Source organism: Aspergillus melleus (genome assembly GCF_016097325.1).
Source record: "Aspergillus melleus strain CBS 546.65 chromosome Unknown contig4, whole genome shotgun sequence".
NCBI classification, from domain to species: Eukaryota; Fungi; Ascomycota; class Eurotiomycetes; order Eurotiales; family Aspergillaceae; genus Aspergillus; species Aspergillus melleus.
Window position 1 is genome coordinate 1,636,026 of NW_025763373.1, and position 23,187 is coordinate 1,659,212.

The 23,187-nt window shown below is 50.3% G+C and overlaps 14 protein-coding genes across 14 annotated transcripts; 3 read left to right on the top strand and 11 right to left on the bottom strand.

Moving 5' to 3' along the window:
- Window positions 1-1,119: 1,119 nt before the first annotated feature.
- On the bottom strand, window positions 1,120-1,473 carry LDX57_007492 (uncharacterized protein; the record flags this gene model as incomplete). The annotated part of the gene is made up of 1 exon (XM_046089209.1): window positions 1,120-1,473. The coding sequence occupies one exon, from the start codon at window positions 1,471-1,473 to the stop codon at window positions 1,120-1,122; it is 354 nt and encodes a 117-aa protein (XP_045945179.1).
- Window positions 1,474-1,674: 201 nt separating this feature from the next.
- On the bottom strand, window positions 1,675-2,310 carry LDX57_007493 (uncharacterized protein; the record flags this gene model as incomplete). The annotated part of the gene is made up of 1 exon (XM_046089210.1): window positions 1,675-2,310. The coding sequence occupies one exon, from the start codon at window positions 2,308-2,310 to the stop codon at window positions 1,675-1,677; it is 636 nt and encodes a 211-aa protein (XP_045945180.1).
- A 169-nt stretch (window positions 2,311-2,479) lies between these two features.
- On the bottom strand, window positions 2,480-2,698 carry LDX57_007494 (uncharacterized protein; the record flags this gene model as incomplete). Its single annotated transcript, XM_046089211.1, has 1 exon — window positions 2,480-2,698. The coding sequence occupies one exon, from the start codon at window positions 2,696-2,698 to the stop codon at window positions 2,480-2,482; it is 219 nt and encodes a 72-aa protein (XP_045945181.1).
- Window positions 2,699-4,204: 1,506 nt separating this feature from the next.
- On the top strand, window positions 4,205-6,088 carry LDX57_007495 (cation:proton antiporter; the record flags this gene model as incomplete). The annotated part of the gene is made up of 3 exons (XM_046089212.1): window positions 4,205-4,460; window positions 4,510-5,330; window positions 5,384-6,088. 3 exons carry the CDS (start codon window positions 4,205-4,207, stop codon window positions 6,086-6,088), a joined length of 1,782 nt encoding a protein of 593 aa, XP_045945182.1.
- Window positions 6,089-7,698: 1,610 nt separating this feature from the next.
- LDX57_007496 (uncharacterized protein) lies at window positions 7,699-8,138 on the bottom strand (the record flags this gene model as incomplete). The annotated part of the gene is made up of 4 exons (XM_046089213.1): window positions 7,699-7,792; window positions 7,853-7,939; window positions 8,000-8,070; window positions 8,124-8,138. The coding sequence occupies 4 exons, from the start codon at window positions 8,136-8,138 to the stop codon at window positions 7,699-7,701; spliced, it is 267 nt and encodes an 88-aa protein (XP_045945183.1).
- Window positions 8,139-9,104: 966 nt separating this feature from the next.
- LDX57_007497 (wax synthase family protein) lies at window positions 9,105-10,373 on the top strand (the record flags this gene model as incomplete). Its single annotated transcript, XM_046089214.1, has 2 exons — window positions 9,105-9,889; window positions 9,941-10,373. The coding sequence occupies 2 exons, from the start codon at window positions 9,105-9,107 to the stop codon at window positions 10,371-10,373; spliced, it is 1,218 nt and encodes a 405-aa protein (XP_045945184.1).
- Window positions 10,374-10,558: 185 nt separating this feature from the next.
- LDX57_007498 (uncharacterized protein) lies at window positions 10,559-11,881 on the bottom strand (the record flags this gene model as incomplete). The annotated part of the gene is made up of 1 exon (XM_046089215.1): window positions 10,559-11,881. One exon carries the CDS (start codon window positions 11,879-11,881, stop codon window positions 10,559-10,561), a length of 1,323 nt encoding a protein of 440 aa, XP_045945185.1.
- Window positions 11,882-12,253: 372 nt separating this feature from the next.
- LDX57_007499 (DUF202 domain-containing protein) lies at window positions 12,254-13,195 on the bottom strand (the record flags this gene model as incomplete). Its single annotated transcript, XM_046089216.1, has 3 exons — window positions 12,254-12,319; window positions 12,409-12,692; window positions 12,835-13,195. The coding sequence occupies 3 exons, from the start codon at window positions 13,193-13,195 to the stop codon at window positions 12,254-12,256; spliced, it is 711 nt and encodes a 236-aa protein (XP_045945186.1).
- A 436-nt stretch (window positions 13,196-13,631) lies between these two features.
- On the bottom strand, window positions 13,632-13,826 carry LDX57_007500 (uncharacterized protein; the record flags this gene model as incomplete). The annotated part of the gene is made up of 1 exon (XM_046089217.1): window positions 13,632-13,826. One exon carries the CDS (start codon window positions 13,824-13,826, stop codon window positions 13,632-13,634), a length of 195 nt encoding a protein of 64 aa, XP_045945187.1.
- Window positions 13,827-15,878: 2,052 nt separating this feature from the next.
- LDX57_007501 (lignocellulolytic auxiliary activity family 9 protein) lies at window positions 15,879-16,883 on the bottom strand (the record flags this gene model as incomplete). The annotated part of the gene is made up of 1 exon (XM_046089218.1): window positions 15,879-16,883. One exon carries the CDS (start codon window positions 16,881-16,883, stop codon window positions 15,879-15,881), a length of 1,005 nt encoding a protein of 334 aa, XP_045945188.1.
- Window positions 16,884-18,476: 1,593 nt separating this feature from the next.
- LDX57_007502 (uncharacterized protein) lies at window positions 18,477-18,834 on the bottom strand (the record flags this gene model as incomplete). The annotated part of the gene is made up of 2 exons (XM_046089219.1): window positions 18,477-18,685; window positions 18,744-18,834. 2 exons carry the CDS (start codon window positions 18,832-18,834, stop codon window positions 18,477-18,479), a joined length of 300 nt encoding a protein of 99 aa, XP_045945189.1.
- Window positions 18,835-18,907: 73 nt separating this feature from the next.
- On the bottom strand, window positions 18,908-19,081 carry LDX57_007503 (uncharacterized protein; the record flags this gene model as incomplete). Its single annotated transcript, XM_046089220.1, has 1 exon — window positions 18,908-19,081. One exon carries the CDS (start codon window positions 19,079-19,081, stop codon window positions 18,908-18,910), a length of 174 nt encoding a protein of 57 aa, XP_045945190.1.
- Window positions 19,082-20,674: 1,593 nt separating this feature from the next.
- Window positions 20,675-21,630, top strand: LDX57_007504 (class I SAM-dependent methyltransferase; the record flags this gene model as incomplete). The annotated part of the gene is made up of 3 exons (XM_046089221.1): window positions 20,675-20,707; window positions 20,787-21,070; window positions 21,129-21,630. The coding sequence occupies 3 exons, from the start codon at window positions 20,675-20,677 to the stop codon at window positions 21,628-21,630; spliced, it is 819 nt and encodes a 272-aa protein (XP_045945191.1).
- A 67-nt stretch (window positions 21,631-21,697) lies between these two features.
- pfa4 (putative palmitoyltransferase with autoacylation activity Pfa4) lies at window positions 21,698-23,184 on the bottom strand (the record flags this gene model as incomplete). The annotated part of the gene is made up of 5 exons (XM_046089222.1): window positions 21,698-22,101; window positions 22,150-22,228; window positions 22,277-22,576; window positions 22,626-22,797; window positions 22,850-23,184. 5 exons carry the CDS (start codon window positions 23,182-23,184, stop codon window positions 21,698-21,700), a joined length of 1,290 nt encoding a protein of 429 aa, XP_045945192.1.
- Window positions 23,185-23,187: the final 3 nt, after the last annotated feature.

The window sequence follows — 23,187 nt, forward strand, 5'->3', positions numbered from 1 at the left end:
GCCCAGTAACGCCGTTTTCTAGGCGCATCAACCTCGACAAGCAGTTCGTTGGCCACTTAACTCATGTACCGCATTGACCAGCCAATTCAGACTCAATGCGGAGCCTACAGCACTGACAGTTCCCTGCGTGGCGTGCATTATTGGAACCTCAGAGTTGCAGCTACTGCAGCGCGAAGCCAAACTATTGTTGTTGACCCTGCTGTCATACGGGAGGATCGGATAGATCATATGCGAACGGGTCTTCGACGCATGCGCAGCGTTCGGGTTCCAGTCATGGGATAGCCTAGTTATGGCGGACCTCGCATGAACCAGGCAATAGCGTTTATTTTATGATTGCTGAGTGGGCTCTTTTTGCGAGAACTTATAACTGCATGCATCATCGACGTATAACTGTGCGTGAGGTCATTGGTAAGGTTCTTGTTGAGTGGTCGGCTCTGGCTTCCGTCGATCTGAACCTATCGAGTCTGAAGGTTGGGCTATTTTGAGGATCAACATTATGAGGGATAATGGACAGCATACGGCGGATGTTGTCTATTTGTCTACGGATGGACTTCTTGGGAGTTTCTCGGCGAGCGCCACGCCCACGACTGCATCACCCAGATGCTGACAGATGAACAAAGCGCTTTGACATGAACTTTCCGAAAAAGTGCAGTCAGACTGGGGATAAATGCAGTCCACCTAGCATGACTGATACGCACGGGGGGAACCCTGTAAATACGCGACTTACCGACTTTTGCCTAGATGATCGTCTAGGTTCGCACTATGGTCAATGGACGCGGGAAATAGAGTATACGTAAGGGATGGACAGTGGAGCCAGGTGCATACGACACCTGCGTCTGGATAGTTCAACATAGGCTCACACGAGATAATTGTCATTCTCCATTGTGCATAACCTGATTACAGGTCTGCTAAACCTACTCCATAGACAGCACAATTAATGCATTTGCAGTGAAGTCATTAACTCTCTGACTAACAAACAGGGTGTGATTTTCCTGTCTTCCCTTGCAGCGAATGTTGCTCGTTTGCATAGACCTGGCTATGTGGCATCTTGGCCCCATGCGTCTGGATGTATCTTTGATTTTTTAGCTTCCACTGATGAGCGAATCACAAGGCTACAACTTACTTGCTAATCCGATCGATCATTGACTCATCCATTTCGTCCAATGCCTTGATGGACATTTTGAAATCCTCAATTAACAGGTTACATCGGTGGAGGCTGAAATCCTCGCGCAGGACAATCCGCATCATCTTCAGCTGGTTGCTGTGCGGTGCCATAGTATACGCTGGGATGACCCATCCTCGCTGGCGAAGTGAATGAGCCAGGGCATACTCGTCGTACAGCCGGTCCTCATCTTCGGGGAACCGGAATGCAACTAGCGGAAGCCCTCGGCCTCCTTTTTCGCTCATGATGACGAAACCGAGCTTTTCGAGTTCGTCGGCCAGGTAGTCGGCTGTTCGCGTCAGATTTGACATTATGGATTTATATCCGTGCCGGCCCAGCCGCAGCAACTGATAGTACTGCCCGATGATGTGCGAGGCCCCCTTGGAGAAGTTCAAGGTAAAACTAGATTGGTCAGATCCGAGGTAATTGATGTTGAAAATCAACTCTTTAGGAAGATATTCAGGCCCTCGCCAGAATACCCAGCCCACGCCGGGATATACCTGTGGCGTCTGTTAGAAAGAGCCAGCAAAGGGACCCAGACGACATACTAGCCCATATTTATGCCCGGACACATTGATCGACACCACCTTCTCCAACTGAAAATCCCAAATCATGGATGGATTGACGAACGGCGCCACAAATCCACCACTCGCCGCATCCACGTGGATCGGACAGTCAATGTTTCGCTCCGTCAAGAGATCATTGATGGCTTTGACATCCTCATACTGGCCCGTATACGTCGTGCCCACGATCGCACAGATCCCAACGGTATTCTCATCAACCAAATCCACCGCCGTCTGCGGATCGATTACGTATCTAGTATCAGTACAGTAGACATACTTTTCCTCGACGTCGAAATATCTCGCCGCCTTCTCCCAGCAGACCTGCACCGCGCTATTCATAACAATATTCGGTCTGGACCAGTCTTTTCCCTCTGTTTTACGTCGGTTCTGCCATCGTTTCTTCATAGCCAACATACCTAGCATGATGGCCTCGGATGATCCGACCGTCGACGTGCCGATCGAGTCTTGTTCGCTTCCGTCATTATTTGTGGGTGCGTGTAAGAGCCCAGCGATCATGCTCACGCAGCGGTTCTGGATATGTGCAGTTTGGGGGTATTGTTCGAAGTCGATGAAATTCTTACTCATGGCGTCAGTCATCAGGCTTTGGACTTCGTCTTCCTATTTGGATTCATCCTATTAGAGTGCGACTTGGTTTAGGCCGTCAAGGTAAGCATACCATATAGGTAGTGACAAAGCTAGCTAAGCTGCTACTGTCAATATCCTATTCCTGGCAAAAATATGACCGAACGAATGCCTACTTGAGCAGTGGGTTCCCATCCAGACTCAGCTCATCCTGAATCATCCGTTTCACCACAGCAGCTGGCATCTCTCGCTCTGCAAGCTCATGCTCGGGTAGCTCCTCTGCGGCATAATGCGTCGCGTAGACGTACGGAGCCGCTGAGCTGTCCCCGGACTCCTCGGCATCCTGACGTCGGGCATGTTTGCCTTTTCTGACTCTTGACAGATGGACCATTCTGATTTTGCTATGGGATTTGTAATGACGAGATCTGATATTTCGCAAGGGATTAGTACTGTCTAGCGATGGTCATTTGAGTGAGTAGGACAATGACGTGCACCGTTTACTTGTGTTACTGGTGACGTTGACGGGATGACTTCACCACTCCCGTATTCGAACATGAATTCTAGACTCGTCACAATTGGATTGAAGGCCTAGAATAGCGTGTTGCCAATACTGAGCCAAGGGATCTAGAGTGCCCAGAAAAATTTTACTGTCCGCCACATTGAGGCATGGGGGTGGCCTGGGCTCGGATAGGACATAAGCTATCGCCGACTTTTGTCACAACACTATACTTATTTCTTGAGATTTCAGTAGTTAATACCAATAATCTTAAGAATAGGTTCCCTTCATACTTAACTCAATTATCCCTTTCGAATATAGCTTTACCCCTACATTCGCCTGTTTACGTGACTCCACAATCTATTCGCTGTCATGAGCTCTCTTGCCCTGAAACTATCCACCTCTCAGGCTTCCTTCTCGGGAAACAATATGCAATGCCAAATACCGTTACCCTAACTAAAAGACGGTGTGATTTCCAGTTTGGGGCCCTGTGCACAGGTGTTCGACACCTGAGACATCGTCCTGCAGGACTGCTGCATCCTGCATGTGGTACACGAGCTTATAGACGGTATTGGACGAGACGCAGTTAGCGGTGACGGCTCTTTGCTGACACTTCCCTTCCATTTCCCTGGAACTATGTCTTGAGCAAGAATTTCCCGGTCAAGTTCATGATTCTCTACCAATATCGTCTGCGCGATATGAAGACCTATCGCATGCAATAGAAGTGGGTGGGTTTATTCGACTTTCGCTGGCTGAATGAATGAGACTAGTATGATATGCTTGGCGAAGCACTTTCTGAATGTCGATATAAACCAATTTGTATGGGGCATAGACCACTGATGATTTTGTGGATAGTATAGCGGAATTGTGGAAATATTGGCAGTGTACCACCCCAAAGTTCAATATATATACATGAAAAAGGGTCTCGGGATCCATTGTAGGTTACCAGGTCTTGTACTCTGTGACAGCTCATATGCTCGTCCGTTTAGCGGTTTGACTCTTTCCCTCTTGATTCCTTTTCCAATCACTATTGAACATTGTCAATCTTTCACCCTGCTGAGACAGTCACTAGGATGAAAACAAGGGAAGTCTTGGCATGACATCACTTAGTACTGGGCGGTCAGCTTGGCGGAAAACTCTTTCTGCCGCTGCAAATCCATCTGATCGCGTCTTCCCATTCGCATTTCTCTCCTTTTCTACAATCCGTATCTTTTGCTTCATCTTTGCACATACTCGTCTACTTACCTAGCTAATCGGCGCATTAATTATCCTGAAGTCTTTTTCGGAACATCACCTGATGGAGTCTGTTTTTGTCGCGGTTATACCAAATCATCGAAACTCATACCCTCCTATATAGCCCTGTGTATCGTGTACCAGGAATTATCATCTTAACTCATCAGCATGGCCGGCGAACAATCCGAAGCGGCCTTTGCGTATCATGAGCCTGCCATTGCGACAGTGCTCAACCTGACCGGCTTTCTATTGGTCTTGAACATCGTCAATGTCTGTCTAGATAAACTTCTGTACTGCGGCCTCATCGGTCAGTTGTTTATCGGCATCCTCTGGGGTACTCCTGGGGCGAAATGGCTCGATAGGGGAATGGAAACAGCTGTTCAGCAGCTCGGGTATCTAGGCCTGATCCTGCTAGTATACGAAGGTATGTTGTTTCCATATGCGACCGTGGGACTTCACTCACGCGCATCTAGGCGGTCTCTCGACCTCAATCAAATCCCTGAAAGCCAATCTCCTTCTGTCGCTTTCTGTAGCGCTCACGGGGATTGCAGTTCCGATGGGATTGTCCTTTATTCTCATGGAACTCGTCTCCGCGACCCCTCTGCAGGCCTTTGCGGCTGGTGCGGCGCTCAGCGCGACGAGTCTCGGAACCACGTTCACCATTTTGTCCACCACCAACTTGATCACAACCCGTCTGGGTGTGGTGACCACTAGCGCGGCAATGATCGACGATGTGGTCGGTCTCATTATGGTTCAGATTATCAGTAACTTGGGTAGATCGGCGGACTCTTTCAGCGCGGTCACAGTCATTAGGCCCATCTTTGTGTCTATCGGGTTCGCGGCTGGCCTTTTCCTGGCGTGTAGGTTTTGTCTTCAGCCTGTGTTGAGGAAATTGGTGGGTCAGAAGGATAGGATGCCAGAGGCAATGCTCACCGTGCAGTTTGCATTCCTCGCCCATACCTGTGTGCTTGTCGGGTTAGTTGCTGGCGCGACGTATGCGGGTACTTCAAGTTTGTTTGCTGCGTATCTTGCCGGGGTGATCGTCTCGTGGTTTGACGGTATCGTGGCCGAGTCGAAGGAGCAGGCAGAATCACCTCAACAGCGTCGCGTGAACGAGGCTTCAAGCAGTCAAGATAATCCTGACAATAATAAACAGCCGGCAGAGCCGACCTCGTCCAGTTCTCCTGCTGAACACCCGCCGGCAGCAGAGCACGATGAAACTCCCACCGGTGTAGTAGTCTATGAACGATACTACAAGGAGCCCGTCAACCGAGTATTCATTCCTCTCTTCTTCGTGAGTATCCCTCTTTCAGAGCAAGAGTACGTTACACCCGCTGACTAAACCAGGCATCCATCGGATTCGCCATCCCGATCACCGAAATGTTCCAGGGAAGCGTCGTATGGCGCGGCTTTGTCTATGCCATTCTCATGGCCATCGGCAAACTCGTCACCGGATTATGGCTCGTCCGGGTCTCCCTGAGCCCCGTATCCAGTCTGATGCGCATTGCCACGAAGCCCTTCTCGTATGCGCGTCTCGTCTGCTTCGATGCACGAAAGAAACCCACCCCTAGCCAGAAACAATCCACGGGCTCCGAGATCCCGATGAAGGACAGGTCACCCCAGCCTGAATCATCGGAAGAAACCAGCGACAGTGCATCCCCGAGCACAAATCCCATGCCGCGAGCTGATCGATCATCGCATGCCGAGCCCTCAGATCATCCGGCCCCTTCCGCCGTTAACCCGCCATCCAACCGCATCTCGTTACCGCCTAAGCCCAAGTCCCTGTACCCGCCATCGATCCTTGGCCTTGCCATGGTTGCCCGCGGAGAGATCGGATACCTGATTGCCTCGTTGGCGGAATCGCAGGGAATATTCTCCGACGGGGCATCGACCGGAACGACAGAAAGCTACCTGGTCATTGTCTGGGCTATTACGCTGTGTACGCTTATTGGGCCGATCTGCGTGGGGACCCTAGTGCGACGGGTGAAGACGCTGCAGCAGAAGAGGGTCAACGCTGGAGGTATGGATCCTTTGGGGGTTTGGGGTATCTAGATACTGGGTGGGCTAGGCTAGTGCGGGTTGAATCAGAGAGATCAGGCGGGGATGTGAGATTCTGGTCTGGACTGTGCAACGCTGCAATTCTGGTCAGCCAGGCGGTGAATTGGTTGGATTGGTGCTGGGGACCGGGGATGAGACATGTTGTGTTATTGGTCGTTGATGGCTCGTATACGTACTTTACGTTCAACTCGGAATATGATGCCATTGATATCTAGAATCATTCTGCCTAAATGAGTTGGTCGAGACCGGAAGATGAGATGGTGTTGGACTTGTAGGTATGAGCTCATCAATGACTAGATCTCTAACCTTACAATCGCCTGCATAGCCTGTCGCAATAAATAGGCCTTATCAGGTTAATAGAATTTTGATTGATTGTTTGTAACTATTAAACTGTAAACAAGTCAGGCATCCAAGTCCAAATTTCAACGCCGTTTCACTTCATGACATCAACAAATGGCTCAAATTAGGTGGAAAATTATGCATTGCTTATCCCCGTATCTCTGTAGAGGCCGGATACATGCCCATCCAGATCCTAAATTAGAAACACGAGCAGTCTTGCTACACGAACCGTTGCCTGAATGCTGCCGAGCAAACCCTGCTCCATGTCAGTCTTTTCCACTTTGGTCCGGAGAAATCATCGCAGGAAAAGTATAAAGAAGCTCTAGTCCGTATTTCCAGACTGTTAATCAATGAACATAATCACGAACCAAAACAAACAGAACCAATTTCTGTTCCTTCATCCCGACTTCCCTCAATCAAACTTAGCAATATGCAATTGATCAGACTCCTCTCCGCTGCCATCGCACTACTAGCTCTGGGGGCTGCCGCAGACAACAAGGTACACCCACCTTTCCATGTAGCATAGTATAGTAACGCCAGCTAACCCCGAAAAACCAACAGTCAACCCTCTACAACGACGCCGAGTACAAGGGCAACTCCAAGAAAATCTCACCGGACAAATGTACTGAGATAAAAGGCGATCTGTAAGACTTCACCCCTCTTCCGTGCAATTCCATCCCTCCCGCCTCTGTATATAACGAACGGAATGGAACTGACGGCACCCAGGAAACAACTCGGCTCGATCAAAATTCCTCGCGGGGATGTGATGTGTATTTTGTATAGGTCAGTCAATGATTCCCGTCTTCAATTGAATTTCTTGACCTTCCTGCTAAAGAAGATATCTAGATCTACTGATTGCAAGAGACGCCCTCTCTGCACATTGTTCGGCAATACGGACGACCTGACCAACGATGATAATCCCTGTTTGCGGCAGGTGGCGAAACGTGTGAAATCCGTGGAATGCTACGATTAGACCTTAGTGGAGGATTGGCCCGCCGGAATAACCAGTGAATAGGGAGAGGAGCCGACGAGAGGGTTTCCTTCAACAGCTATAGTTCTGTATAGGGCGGGTGTGTGAGAGTTTTGGGAGGCCTAGTAAATACATGACACAAGCTTCCTCCATAAGGAATATCTTTCTAAAATGCTTGCAATTGCTGTTTGCATTGATTCCTCCCTAGTCACAACCAACCTCCAACATATATGGCATAATTATTCATATAACCCAAATTCAATGTACATAGGAATTCCTCCAAGTAGAGGCCCCCTCACTCGTCGAAATCAATGATCTCAACGCTCAAACCAGAAGGCACGTGGACTCCCCTCAAATCGCCGACATCGACGTCATCCTCCGCGGTCACACTGTTCTTGTCAGATCTACATCCTTGCCGAACGCAACCGTACCACACAAGGATAACATACTTCATGAAACTGATCGGCGGATAAGTGGAGGTTGTATCGTATTCTTTGGGAAAGGTGAGATTCTTGCCGTTGTAGATATCCTGCATCCTATAAGCAGTGAAGTGGTTGGTATGCGTGATCACAGATAATGGTATAATAGCTACATACCGTTTGGTAAGTTTCTCTCCATCGCCGTAGTACTGGTGGGCGAGTTCGTTGTCGTAGCGGACGTCAAAAGTCTAGTCGTAGGGGCAAGGTTAGTAGAGGATTGAACAAAGACAAGTGAACATACAAGACTTTTCGTCATGGTCGATGTTGTACTTGTGTTTTGCTGATATGAAGTGGTTCAGAATACTGCTGTGATCTGGTTGAGCAAAGGACAATAGGCATATTTGAAACATGAGGAGGAGCTCTTTGTTGAAATTTCTATGATTCCATGACTCGCTGGCTTAGCTTCGTCGAGATTGAATCGATCTGTCACCATGAGATCATGTATTCTTGAGGACGAAAACGGTTGATGCGTGGCAAGATAGACGTTGCGGAACCGTGGTTATCTAAAAGATGTGCCAAACTTTGTAGATATACAGTGCTTTAACGTTTACCGGTTAAGTTGTCTATACTTCAAAATCGTCTCTTCGAGCCCTGTTAATTAGCTGCCTGAATTTTTCATCAGGTTTATGGTTTGCGGCGGTAGTGTGATTATTTGGCCAGAACGTACGATCTAGTGGGGGCGTGAATATAGGCTTCATCAGGTAAACGGGATTTAATTTTAGGGATTGATGTGGGCGTGCGAGAATTCTCCTACTAAATCGAAGCATACTTACTCCAAGTGCTTGGATTTCTAAATTTCATGTTAAGTCTGGTGATTAGCATGATGATTCTGTACCATATCTATTTTCGTGGTTTGCGCAACCAACCACCTAGATAAATATTTCGTAAAACTAGCTAACCGAATAAATAAAATTCACCCAAGACGGGGATATGAATTTGAAGATCACCGCCCACATGGCGGCCTCAATCCGCATAAAAACCCTTCAATCCTGAGGGTGTGAATTTATAGCGCCGCAATAGTGCGACGCCTGTTTCCACCGACTGCCAATCACCGCCTTCGACGCGCACCCCAACAACGCACAACTCCCACGATTTCGAAGATGTTTACAACTATTTATATGGCCCTGACTGCTAGACCGGTCATTCTTTAAACTTTTCTAAATTATGTTGACCTGACCTTTTCTTTTCACTTTCGTTAAAATCTCGTCTATTCTCGCTCGCGATGACCGCGTTCGACGTTTGGCGCGTCCCCGTCGCGCAATGGGCCTGCATGCAGCTCATCACTGCCATGGCCGTGGGATTGACTCCGTCTCGCTCGCCATTCAGGTCTGCAGCTGCAGTCGTGGTCATCGCTCTAGCGTGTGCATTTCAACACCAAATCAGTCACAGCACACTGGAAATGAGAATCGGGGGCCCGATGACGGCAAATTGCTGGGTGAACGTGATGAACGCGATGGACTTGCTCGTGCTCAGTCGAGTCTCATATGAAGGCCAAGTGACATGGGAGAAGAAGACGAACGCGAAGATCCATCGCTCAGGGACCATTCTAGAACGCGTCTTCTGGTCCGTCAGTGCGGCGTTCAATTATCGGCGCATCAACACTCCCTGGCAGATCAATAAGCTACCTCGGTTCGATGAGACCGATCCCTCGTATGTTCCGTCGCGTGGCAGGTTCGTGCTTGTTGGTGTCGCCAAGGCTATTTGGGGTGTTGTCCTTCTGGCGCTGTTTACGGTCGAGACGAGCGATCCGCATCTACCGTCTGCGATTGATGCCTTGCCGCGCGATGAATCGGTCTTGTTGCCTTGGGTGTATGCTGCGTCGATGAGGAGACTGGTTCTGCTGATTGCGTTTACCATCTCGTTCGCTATCTGCAGCAGGGCGTTCACGCTCGCGGTGTATAACTCTGCCGCTGTCGTCGCGGTGGGCTTGGGGATTCATCATCCCAGCGCATGGCCTCCTATTGCTGGATCGTTGCTCCACGGCTGGTCGTTGCGCCGGTTATGGGGGTATGTTGCCTACAGCCTCTTTCAAGGCCTGTCTAGCTAATCTGTACCTAGAATCTCATGGCATCAGTCACTTCGCGCCCTCATCTCCTCGAACGCAGATATGATCACGTCAAGCATCCTGCGCATCCCGCGCAGCTCTAGCTGGGTCATGTACCCGCGCCTCGTCATTGCTTTCGCTCTGTCCGGTCTTTTCCACTCAGGAATGGACGTTGCGTTCGGTATCAAGTGGGAAGAGAGCGGCGCGATCTGTTTCTTTTTGGTACAGGCAGTGGGTGTTCTCGTCGAGAGTGCCTTTCAGCATATCTGTAGGGGCTGGGTCAGCCGTTTGAATCCGATTGTTCGTCGTGGACTGGGTTATGTCTGGGTCTGTGTCTTTCTATTGTGGACTACGCCTGTTTGGATAATACCGATGGTGAGATCTGTTTATGCGGATGGGACGCCTGTTTTCTCGCCGTTTTTGATCTTTAAGAGTTGGGCTGTTTAGATTTGTATCGGGATGTTGATAGATGGTTGTAGACATGTTGCATTGTATTTCTTGGGATATGGATAGATGGTATCTTAGATATTCTAGATTGCATTGATTGGCAAGACCTGCCATCCAAGATAGTTTATAAAATCAGTTCGATTCCAGCAGCAAAGCAGCATCTCCTGCCCAACTACTGACACCCCTCAGGCCATTGCAGAACCCCCATCCGCCCCGGCCCCAGCCAAAGCCAGCAATATCTCCAGCACGGTCTTCCGTTTCTGCCACTCCCCAAGGATCATACACATCGCCGTCGCCACAATCACATCATACCCATCCACCACGCCAACCTCCTTCTCTCGATTGCAGAAATCCTGCCTCGAACGCACCAGATCTTGAGATCCAAACACCTTCCTCACCTCGTCGTCAAAGATGACCAACGTACCGTGTTTTCCGTGCGAGAGACTACTCGAATACCGAGCTAGGACGATCTCTTTCTCTTCATCACTCTCCCTCTTCTCGAACCCACACTCCTGGTCCTGTTCCTGATTCAGACCATGATCATGGTCATGCTTTTCTCCATTCTTACTCACCGAGCCACCACCACCACCATCACCCTCAACCACCAACTTCAAATGATGCACCGGCATCAGACGTCTCGCCCACTTCTTCCTCTGCGGAATATCGTGACTCCCCTTCCACGTCCCCTTCACACCCTCATACATAAAACCATACCATCGCACACGCGTCGAGAACGGCGTCGCATGCATCCACGTCACAGGAAGCACCTCCTCCGCACGAACAGGATCCCAAACCCTCCTCTCCCTGTCATCACCACCATCACCACCACCACTTACCATATTCCTCCTCCTCTTTCTCTCCTCATGGACCTTCCTAAGATACTTCTTCCCGCTCTCCCCGCACGCTCGCCACGACCGTACGCGATACCCCTTAACCTCACCTTCCGCGCGGGGACGATTGTTCGCCGCACTTCTCCGCTCATACGGTAGTAGACCGCGCGGGTCGATTGCGTCCAGGAGCTCCGTGCCGGTGAGAATGCGCCAGCGCTTCCAGAAAGGGGAGTTGTGGATTATGCAGATGGGAGGGGAGGTTTTCGTGGCGCCGCGGCGGAGGGTTCGGGGTGGGGAGTGGAAGGTTAGGGTTGGGAGGTGCAGGAAGTAGGATTCTGATGGTGATTGGGACGAAGAGTCAGAGGTGAGGAGGTCCGGGTTATGTTTGAGGAGTTTGCGGCGCGCGGAGGACGATTTGGGGAGGTTGTGTTGGGTAATGAGCGCATGGCAGGGGTTCTGGGGTGTTGGGTAGATGTGGTATGTTGTTGTTTTTATCGTTTCTGTTGTTTCTGCTGTTGCTGGTGGGAGGTTCGTATTGGGAGGAGAGGGGACGAGGGTATTTTGGAAGGAGAGGTCGATGTTGAAGTTGGGTTTCGAGTCCGATTTCCGATCTGGGGATGAGGCCGTGGTAATCGTGGGGTCTTTGAAGGCCGGGTTCGGGTTCGGATTCAGGTTCATGGTTGTTGGTTTGCGATATGACACTTTTTTTTATCACAGAGGATATGATGAATCCATCAAGGACAGACCTCTCCTGGTATAAGAATAGTTATGGTAAACGCGGCGGAGTCAAGCCACGAGGTCATCTACCTCCGGAGGAATACGAGGTGGAGTCTCGGCGTCTGCACTCTGACCATGTCGCCTCCTCTGGGTGCCGAGCTTGATAACTCTATTTTCTTGGACGTTTAGTGATCGTAAGTCAGAAGGATCTCTGATTCACATCCATGTTCAGAGCAAGACGAGCATGTATTATAGCGAGTCGTAGTGGATAGATTATCATTATGTACATGAGAACTTTTCAAGAAATCGGACTAGATGGCGATAGATTAAGTATTACGACTCGTGAGTCTCAATCTCCACGGTTATAATGACGCAGAGGATGAATGTTGTCAGGATTACCTGGATATAGTCAGTGCCCTAACATTCTGTTCCCCGAGATAACCAAACAAGGGCAGCAATCAACCAGAGATGCAATGAATAGAACTCACCAAACCAATCAACACCCCAATACAATTCAACTCCCATCCCCCCGCATACACAGTCCCCAGCGCCACAGCATTCTGTTGTTTGAAAAAGCGATGCGCCCCCATCAAGGCCACTAGGATTGCGACTGCGTGGCACGCGACCGACAGGGGAATGCCTACTTCATGATATCCGAGGCGCGAATTGGAGGAGGTGGAATGCTGCAGACGAAACAGCTGTGCAACCAGAACGCCCTGCATGGCTAGGATGACGGACGTGCGGATGTATGCCAGGAATGTCCGTTCGAGGGCTATGAAACTTAGCTTGTGGTTTATTTAGGCTGGTTGGCATGGAAGACAAAACGGAAAAAAAGAAAACATGATGCCGTAAATTGTCAAACACCGCTCAGACAATCCAATTCCATGCGATCGATTTGACCAAGCTCAACATACCGAAATGATCCCGATTGCTCTTCTGCGGCACCGTCAACACGACGTTGCGCGTCCAGAACCGCTGCACATAGCCCGCGAACCCCTTGCGTGGCGCCCGACTCTGCACCGTCCGCTGACTGGTTCGCGATGCGGTGCGGTGCGTCGTGATGCGATACTCACCCGACGAGATGGACGCCGTCGAGGTGGCGGCGTCGTCTTGGGTTTCGATCTCGTGGAGTTCCAGAGCATCTCGGTCTCGCTCGTCTGAGTCCCGTCGATCGGAGTCTGGGGAAGGTCGGCGATCAGGTTCAGAGGGACGATCATGGTCGGCGACGGTGGCAGGACCGTTGGCGAGGTGATCAGAGTCAGACCGGTCGGTCATTGTCTCGAGGGAAAGGCATCGAGGTGTCGCGTGCTACTTTGTCGCGACAGAGGGAGATGAGAGTGACAAGAAGGAGGGGAGGGAGGAAAACAGGAAACAGGATGCGGTGACTGGTCGGCGAATCCCGGCAATGGATGTGTCATGCTGCCTTGGCTCCGTCGATCGCCGACTGTTCCTTTGTTGGGGTCCCCGCGACCCGTTCTCGTTTCTACAGAAGTATAGAATGACTCTCTAGGATGTATGTACATAGCAACATGAGGGAATAGATCGCATACATCAACTTCACACCGTTAGGGCTGCCAATCCCTTGCTTAAACGCCCCCACGTCCAATCAGGGACCCGCCGCGGCGCCAACGCGATGGCGCAATCGCTGCCGGTGCCACTTTTGCTTCTTTTCTCCTTTTCTCCTCTCTCCATGAATTGCCTCGAGGCAGGTTCAAATCTCCCCCTCCGCCCCCGTCAATGTCGCCCATTGCGGCTGTCGTTCTTTGAACACCGCCAGCTTCGGCGAGGAGATCGTATCGAACAGTGCCGCCTTCAGATACATTTTCCCCGGCGCACTCGGAGTGGTGGTGTAGATCGGGCTGCACATATCAGCCTGTTTCTCTGTCGCAACATCAACATCAAACATCTTACCTTCCACAGTTCGAGCAAAAGTGACGCTATTCAATATTCACTTCTCGTCAGCCTCCTCCCCACAAGACCAAGGATTTCAAAATGAATCTCGGGTGCCTTCGAGTTTCTACCTTGGCAACATTCCCCGACGCCGTCTTCGTGTCATCGTAGATCCTCAACGTCCCCTGCGCATCTTCCAGGGAGATTTCATCCTCGCCGACAAAGTAGTTCGTCGAGAAAACTATTCTTTCGTTAACATTGCAATTAACCTCCTCTATGGATTAACTTACCACTCCCTCCCGCTCTCTTGCAACTCGCACTAAACACGGCATATCGTCAGCACTGTCAATCATCACATCTCATCCGAACTTCACAGAAATCAACATCGTAGTTCTCCGTACCAATGACAAATGACTGAATTCTCAGGCTGACTGGGCAGCGTGATTCGGATGCTTTCGCAATTACAATGACCGGTGTACGCCATGACGTCGTTTGTCGGATAACCTAAAATCGTCAAAAGAGCAGTTGTGCTGTAACTCCCGTACCTTTCTAAAGAGTAGAAGAGATAATTCCCCTTTTATGGCAACCCAAATCACCCCATGCGCCCGAGCCAGTGGAGTCCTAGATTAATAATGCCACCGTGCCGGCGTTTCCACGGTTTTCCGATCCCCATACCGCTTCGAAAGTGTGGAGTTTTTGCCTGTGGATAGTGGATACTAGACATGGGATGGAGATTTCATTCAACGGTGAAGGCAGAAAGCAGAAAGATCGCTGGGCGAGTGACGTCGGCGGCCGAGAAGAGCGGGTCTCCACTTCGCGGCCCAGTTGCTGCGGCATCGCGGTTCTGTTTCCGTGATCCGAGTATGTGTTTCTGGCCTGTTGATTCCGATTCCGCGGGTTGGAATTTGAGGTTATTTTGAGTTTGAGGTTTTTTGGATTGGTGCTCCGATGCCGAGGCTGTAAGTAGAATTCGGATGTTCGGGATGATGATACGGGACCGAGAATGACGGCTTTGACTGCTTGAGTTGCTTCGATTGAACAGCCTATCTCGGGTTGAGCATTATCTACAGAAGGTGGAGGACCTTTTGACGGCTCAACAAGGCGTATGCCTCGTTGCCTGGCTGCCTGGGAGATGCCTCAGGCACCTCAAGACTCCCTCCAGATGTCAGCAAAAAGCTGAGTTTGGGAATCTATACTTCAAGTGGTCTATAGAAGATAACGATCTTTGACTGTTATCCCGAGAATATAATGGGAGCTTAGTATAGGGGGCATTCATGAGGTCCAAGGGTTCAATCTTGAAGCGGGCCAATTTCTGAACCGACAAACTAAATACAGAGGAACATTGAAGATAGACCCCCACAAATACCTTTGGCACTAATCGAAACTTGTTCTTGTCAATATGGTAAATTATTCTTGGTGCCATGCACAGCAACTCCCGAGCAATATATCCAAAGTTTGCATTCTCTGCCGATCAACACTTCATCCACGCGCATAAACATCAAAACCATGAAAGCATAAACGTCACATTGCCGCTGTAAAGGAGACAAAGAAAGAAAAAAGAAGTACATCCCCAGCTCTGTCATTCCTTTGAGGCAGATTTCCAAGCGATGTCCGAGCTGAACCTCGTTCTCAACAGCAGAACTCGGCTTTATACAGCTCCCCGATATTCTCCAGAGTGAGCAAGGTGCCAATTGATCATCTCGTGAAGAGCAGTCACGAACTTTGAAGGATACAACCACCTAAACTTCCTTGAAGACAGACAATAAATGGAGGACGCCCATGAGAAGGCCTAGGAAGTGCATTTCACCGTATTACTAACTTGTCTATATTGCCGTGGGAATCTCGATTGGAATGGATTATCGTGCCCGCGAGCGTATCTGCAGGGCCTTAGTTTGCACAAGATAATTATAGGCACAAACCGACAAATATGTCAAAAGGATGCAGAACCCTGACCCTTGAGGATCTACTGCCAACCCGAATATAAAAAAAAGACAAATCAAAGGACCAAAAGTACAACGGCCGGAAACCACCTCTACTTCGGCAGAATGGAAAATCTCGAACACAATATCTACACACACTGGGCATAGTAGGGGTTCCACACCCGGCAGGTAGTGCCAGCTTCGCAGGAACCAGAGCCCGTCCATCCCTGACCGCCACATTGGTAGTATTTCTTGATCGCACCGTTCGAGGAAGGTGCTGCCGGCACTGCCGTCGGAGCCTTGGAAACGGTTGCAAGGGTTGTCGGAACGACGGAGGTAGTGGCGATAGCGTTGTTGGCTGCAGGTGCAGAGAAAGTCGGGGCGGCGGAGGAAGACACCAAAGCGGCAGGTGAAGAGGCAGGGACAGAGGCAGAGTCACCACCGCCCGACCAGATGGAAGGGCCAGGAAGGTCGTACGAGGTCGGGACGGGATTATAGATGTTGAAGTGAATGTTCGCGTCATCGGGCTGGTACACGCCGGGGATCTTAACCACCGGGCTGGGCGAGCCTTCGCCTGCGCCGGTGACCTCGATCTGGGCGCAGGTGAAGTAGAATTCGGCGTTACCGCTGAACCCACGATGCAGGCCGATGTGCTCGACGCGCACCAAGTACTGCCCGGCTGGGGTATCCTCGGGAAGGGTGAAAGACGCGGTGTCCTTGTCCCAGGTGCACCAGTCCTCGTCCTTCAGGCCGTCCGAGATATCATTGCAGACACCCTCCTGGTAGACTTTGAACCAGTCACCGGAGCCATCGTACGAGGTCACGTCCCCTGGAGCCTTGGACATGTAGATTTGTAGAGGGCCGGGGTGCTTCATGGTAGCACCGAAGCCGAGCTTGAAGCCGATCTCAGAACCCGGAGCTACTTTGTAGGTCTTGGTACTGGCGGCGGAGGCCATGGAGCCGGAATTGCAACGGAAATCATTACTCAGGATGTCTGAGGCCAGGGTGGGCTGGTATCCGTTGCTGTTCTTGCGGATGTACTCATATTCCTGCGTGAGTTCGCCGTCGACAATCAGCGTAGAGAAGACATAGTGGGCCGAAACCAGCGGGAGGGTATTTGCCAAAAAGAAAAGAGCGGATGAAGTGAGCTTCATTTTCGGAGGTTGGAGCAAGAGCGTCAAGACTAAACAACGAAAGAGAAAAGAAAGAAGAGAAGAAAGAATGGATGGAAGAGTGATCCAAGAGAATTAAGGAAGGGAGTATATAAAGGCCCAGAATATCAGGATTATAGCAGTTTCTGGTATCTACTCAATCGATGAAACGACATGTTTGACTCTCATTTAATTCAGGCTCGACAGCGGCTTGGGCCGCCTCCAAAGGCACCAGAGGCTGACTCTGCCAAGGAGCCATCGGAGACACAGTGCTGCCTGGGAGGTTTAGCGAACGACAACAAACACCGGTCTTGCTAGTGACAGGGGCTGCAGCTCACTAGCCGCTCATCCAGGCCGAGATCTATTGATGCCGCTATTCCCCATACCAGCCACTCATCATGAAACTTACAGCAAGCTCAGAAGGCAGAGCCAAACGCCAATGTCCATTTCGCGGAGTAAATTGGCTTCTGCTATCTCATGATAGAGCAGGGATATCGCAGTAAATGAGGTTTACAAGGGGCCATGACAAGTTGGGCTCATGGAGCTCCCGATCCGAGGTTCAATTAGGCAGATCCGGCAGAATTCAGAAAGCAGGATCGATGTGAAACTGGGACGGTGGGGACGCGCTGTTAGGGCTGCTGTTCCAAGTGGGCCTCTCAGGGTCTAGAGATTCGGGATCGCAAATAGAACAGAGCACACGGTATGAAGAGCGTTCACCGGGGCCAGCGGCCGCATTACTAATTAATCACTAATCGGCAACTGGTATGAAGTCGCTTAGCCCCTAGAAACGACGGTCCATTCATTCTATTTAAAATAACATTTGCTCCAACCAATCTTCTTTCAGGGTTCCTCTGCCTTATTTCCGATGTCCACTGTCCCGCAGTAGCAGTGTGGTGTTGCTTCGTGCTGTACCTCATGCTTCCTCGGGGGTGAACGACAGGCTTCCGTTAATGTAGAAACACTACATCCCACGAGGCAAGGGATGCAGAGCCTTGCAGAGAGTGTCCACATCTCGGCACCAAGCGACACTCCTCCCGGTCGAAGTGGCACTGCGCAAGGTTTCTAATGTCCTTCAATCACGGACTATATGAAGGATATATGATAGGATCAGAGTGAGGGGGTTTCTTGTCTCGAGAAGTCGGACTCAGAAGTAGCATAGCATGTTATTTTGTTAACACCAAGCCGTTCTTGACGGGTAATGTATATAGGATAGGGGCTCAAGAAAGCGATGCTTCTGTTGGGCATGACTGGATACATATTATTCCATATGTCTGTACTGAATGAGGGAATTTGAGCTCAAATGGTGTTCAAATTAAATTCTAGAGTTACAAATGATTGGTGCCTATGTAGCACGAAAAATCGAAGTAGATCAATCCTCTAACAAGACATCGAACATGGGCTTCCAGGAACACAAAGCCAAGTGTTAAACGAGACATTGCCGCAAACCATAGCGCTTGAACTTTAACAGAGGACACCTTGCCCTTCAGGGCTTCCTCTGCCGCAGTGGCCGTAGGCTAAGCGGTGTAGTCCTCGGCATACATACAGGCCTCGCCGGATCCGTCGTTGCTCTCGGGCTGGATCCAGTTGTGCTTGTCGTTATAGTCCCAAACAGTGATGCCCTTGTAGGCCTCGGTACTCAATGCCTAGGATGAGCTTATTCATGACCGTGTTGACCTTTTCGCCCGGCAAAGACAGCTGGTAGTCGTTGTAGAAGAGCTTGATATTGGCATCAGAGGCCTGCACGGCCTCGTGGGCGTACTGGAAAGCGTAGGTGACGTAGTCGTCGCCAATAGTCTGCAAGAATACTGTCAACGGATTAGTTTGCTTGCAATGGTAAAATTTGATTTGACCAAGTAGGCTTACTGTTATCCGTGTAGCTGCCATCGTAGTTCACAGCCTCTTTGGCAACATCCCACGAGTAACGATCACCCCCGTAGTGATGAATTTCCCTCATGATGTGGGCCTTCATCGCCTTCAACAAACTGTCCTTGGTCCAGCTGCCGCCAGAGACCCAGTCCGGTAGTTGTTCAGTTCAGACCAAGTTGTGGCAGCGGACTCTTGCTTGACTGCTTGGCCAAGTCAATCTTTTTCTCGCCTTCGCTGAAGTCAGACTGACCGTTCTCGGGCTCCGTGAACTGCCACTTCATGGTGTTACTGGGGATGGTCTGACCAAAGATGCTGCCCTGGTTGAAAAATCTCATGTAGTTCTCGTTCTGGTAGGCATCGGTTCCGGTAGCAATGAAGCAACCAAACCACCACAGTCCGAGATGAAACACGCTTATCTCCGTTCCTGACCAAACTAACCCTGACTTCGGCTTGAGAAGTTCATTGGCCGGCTAAATAAACATCTTGTCCACGCAGACCCACTGCTGCGGGGCAGGGCCTCAAGTCCAGTATCTTTGGGAGAATCCAGAAAGTGGACCAGAGGTATATTCAAGCACCGGATCCATAATCGACTACAAACCAGAAACCCCTAAGCCCCCTTCGCGATCGAAACCCTTTCACGTTGTCCAATATTAGTAGACTGGGCTGTAGCGCTTAGTTCGCAACTAGCCTCGCCGGGACATGTTTCCCAAAGGGATTTCCTCCATTACCTATAACCTCCCTCCTGTATTGCCCATTGCCACTTGTAATACGGGGTAAGATGGTCTAGACAGAATAGCTACGTCACCCGGCGTTTAACGAATTCCATACAACCCAGAAAACGCTCGCTCCCCCGGGTCGAGTGATCTTCCAGAAAGCGACAAGCGAAAGACTCACCTTTTAGCAGAATCGCACGATAATGTCTATGGGCCTGGCGGACAAGGTGTAATCGACTACCCTGAGCTCGGGCCGGTTCTTTACTACCACTACGTTGATACCACGATCGGTTATGCGGATAGACAGAAACTGTTCGGGTGGAATAAGTTGGACTTTTCGACTGGATGGCCGGTGGTTGAGTAGGTTGAAAAAAAAAACATCTCAGCGCAAACTCTCGAAGCCCTCTTGCAATGCAAATTCATTCGCCGAGTAAATTCAATGTAGAAGAGCCGGAAAGACCAAATTTTATAGCTTATTCTAAACAATAAATTAGATCAGGATGGACGGCTTTAATCAGAAGCCCATTAGTAGGAAATATAAGGCAGACATGTAGCTTTAGCGCTGGGACCAAAAGAGGCATCCAATCTGATTCGCACATCGAGACAAGGGTGATGGTAGGTATTGGCTACCCTTGCTAGCATCGGCGGTTGGTTTGATTCGGGAAAAGCAATGAAAGGAGGCACTGTGCCGTCAGGGCTCTGGTATTACTGCACGATCGTAGTATGTCTTTTGATGGGTCTACAGAGGTGTAGAATGATAGGGTTGATGAAAGGTCTCGAAGACCGTTGAAGACCATTGTGGGTCACATGTGCTCTAAGCCATATCAGGCAAGCGAGGCCATACAGCAGGCAGTCCTACCTATAGCTCACGTAAGTAAATGATAGATAACATTTCCAAGACGCTATATTATAAGAGACCAAGTATAATAGTCTCCAACAACTTCATCGAGCTCTCATTGGCGTCCCGAAACGCGTTGATAATGCATTCCAGCCAGCCTCCGACATCGGACCGGGCCAGAGTCTCTACCTGCTCTTGACCTGGGATATAAAAACACTCCTGTAGCCATGCTCAATTTATCATTCTGGTTCCAGACAATCCAACAAGTATTTAGCTGACAAAATTTGAAGAAATTAACTCAGGTTCCTATTTCAAAACCCACCTCAAGTACTCGGCGACAGTATAACTTCCCCGCGCCAAGACCTTCACTCCCCAAGATGTCCCAAGGAAAAGATCACTGGTCTACCGAGGTATATATCTATCCTCTCCAGTCCCTCAATCAAACTCCTCAAACATAAGAAAAAAAACCTCAACTGACCCAACTAACAGGCCTATTCAACCTCCGCCTCGTTTGTCCCCAAACTAGCCCAGACCCTACTCCAGTACCTAGACCCGCAGCCCACAGACAAAGTACTTGACATAGGCTGTGGCGATGGAAAGTACACGGAGGCTTTCCTGCCCGCCGTCCAGTCTGTCCTGGGGATTGACGCGTCTCCCGCGATGATCGAAGCGGCGAACAAGGAGTACGGAAGTGCGAAGGCGGAGTTCCGCGTCGTGGATTGCTGTTACTTAGAGCAAGAGAAAGAGATCGTGAATGGAAGTTGGGATAAAGTGTAAGAGTCCTATATTGGAGGTTGACTGATGAAGTACTAATAAGACATGTGTACCTAGCATCTCGAACGCCGCGTTGCATTGGATCCTGCGCAATGAATCTACCCGTCTGAACACTCTCAAAGCCATATACAATAGCCTGAAACCCGGCGGAACGTATGTATTCGAGATGGGCGGACATGGCAACATCGCCGAGGTGCAGACGGCTATGATCTTCGCGCTCGTCCAGCAGGGTTTCTCGATTGAGAAGGCCAGAGATACCAGTCCCTGGTTTTTCCCGTCGGCTGCCTGGATGACCAGCGCGTTAGAAGAGATCGGCTTTAAGGTTGAGAAGATGGAGACGGAGTATCGGCCGACGAAGCTGACCGATGCGGTAAATGGTGGATTGGCGGGATGGGTGAGGCTGATGGGTGCGCCTTTCTTGGATGCTCTTCCCGACGAAAAGCGCGAGGGCGTTGTGCAGCAGGTATGTGAAGTTCTTGAGACGGCGGTGACGCGCCATGAGGATGGTAGTCAGTGGCTGGGATATGTGCGGTTGAGGGGCATCGCTAGGAAGGTGTGAAGTGGAGTAAACAGGCATGGTCCGTTCAATAGAGAGAACACTTTGATTTTGAGACGATCAATGGCGTCTATTGGCCCTTCTGAGCTCGTTGCCGCATTAGGACACCCAATGGGATGTCTTCCTCGTCGTAAAACTCCGCATCTTCGTCCACACCAAAATCTCCCAACCGCTCTCCCTCTGCGTTCCTCCAGCCCTCTTCACCGTCTTCGGAACCATCCATGTCGTCGTCAGACTCATTCTCCTGCGTCTTATTATCGTTCGACTTTTCAAAACGATTGTGAAAACGCCGACGACGCTGAATCCCTAATTCCTCCCTTGGGCGGTTCAAGTCTTGTTCTTTGCGCCGGTTAAAGGCTTCAATCTCGTCGCGCCCGTAATTCCCGGCCCCGGTGGCAATGCCGCTAGACAGGTGTTGTTTAGACGGCATAGGGATTCGATCCGGATCAGGTGGTGGCCATGAAACATCAGGTTCTATTTCGAGTTAAGTCTCGCACTGTAAGGGAACAGATTACAACCAACCTTCAAAACCATTCACCTCATATTCCAGTCCTGTCGTGCGTGCAGGCGTCCTGGCAAGTGGCCAAAACCAACTGATGACCTATCCGCTTGATTAGCCGCATCGCGATTTCGAGCGGGTGATACATACATTTCCACTGCCGCCCATGCCCGCTTTGATGTTCGACCAGATACCGATGTCGTAGGGGAATTCTTGCTTTTTGATCCGGATACTCGTTCCACCGGGTCCGCTGAGGTACCCGCGGAAGTGACGGGCCCTCCGCACCAGGGTCTCGTGCCTTTCAATCTCCCATGATTCGATAGTCGTCGTGTTGAACGCCAGAGTCCACATGGTCCGAAGCAAAAGTACGAACAGCATGAACACCGTCAAACTGTTCAAGACGAGCAGAATGAATAGATGCGCTATCTGCGATGCGCTGGGTCCGAGGTACTGTACGTCGTCAGTATATCAATACATCGTACACATGACCTATTCTTACACTTGGAAGGTTTCTGGAAGCCCAGACAATCGAAGCCCTTTCGAAGAGCAAGGACTCGAGATAGCTCATGCCCACAACCGCGTAGAACAAGAACCGTACAAAATGCGGGAAAGTGAAATGCGAGACGCAATTTGACGTCCACGGACAGTGATGATCCATCTTCGGAATGCACCTGAGCACATAATCAGTAAATATCACTCGTACGTCATCTCCGATAGAGCTACCTGCGACATGTTTTGCAGTGATGCGCCCGTGGTGGTTTCAAAGCTTCGCATCTACGGCACCATCGCTGGCGACCACTAGCACGGTCCGTTTCCAACTGCTTACTGTCTACCGGCTTCCAATCCGTGGGGATGCGCCCGGGGTCTATAGTGCAGGAGCGATAGTAACAGATCCAGATGCACAAGGCGAAGATGTTGATGCGCCATAGTTCGCTTTCCCGTAGGGGCGACGGCTCGAAATAAGCGAAGAAGTATTGGGAGGTATAGGCGAGGAAGGCGATCAGTACGCAGACTGATGGTATTGCCAGCTGCGATATCGAGAAAGAAGAACAGAGCATCGT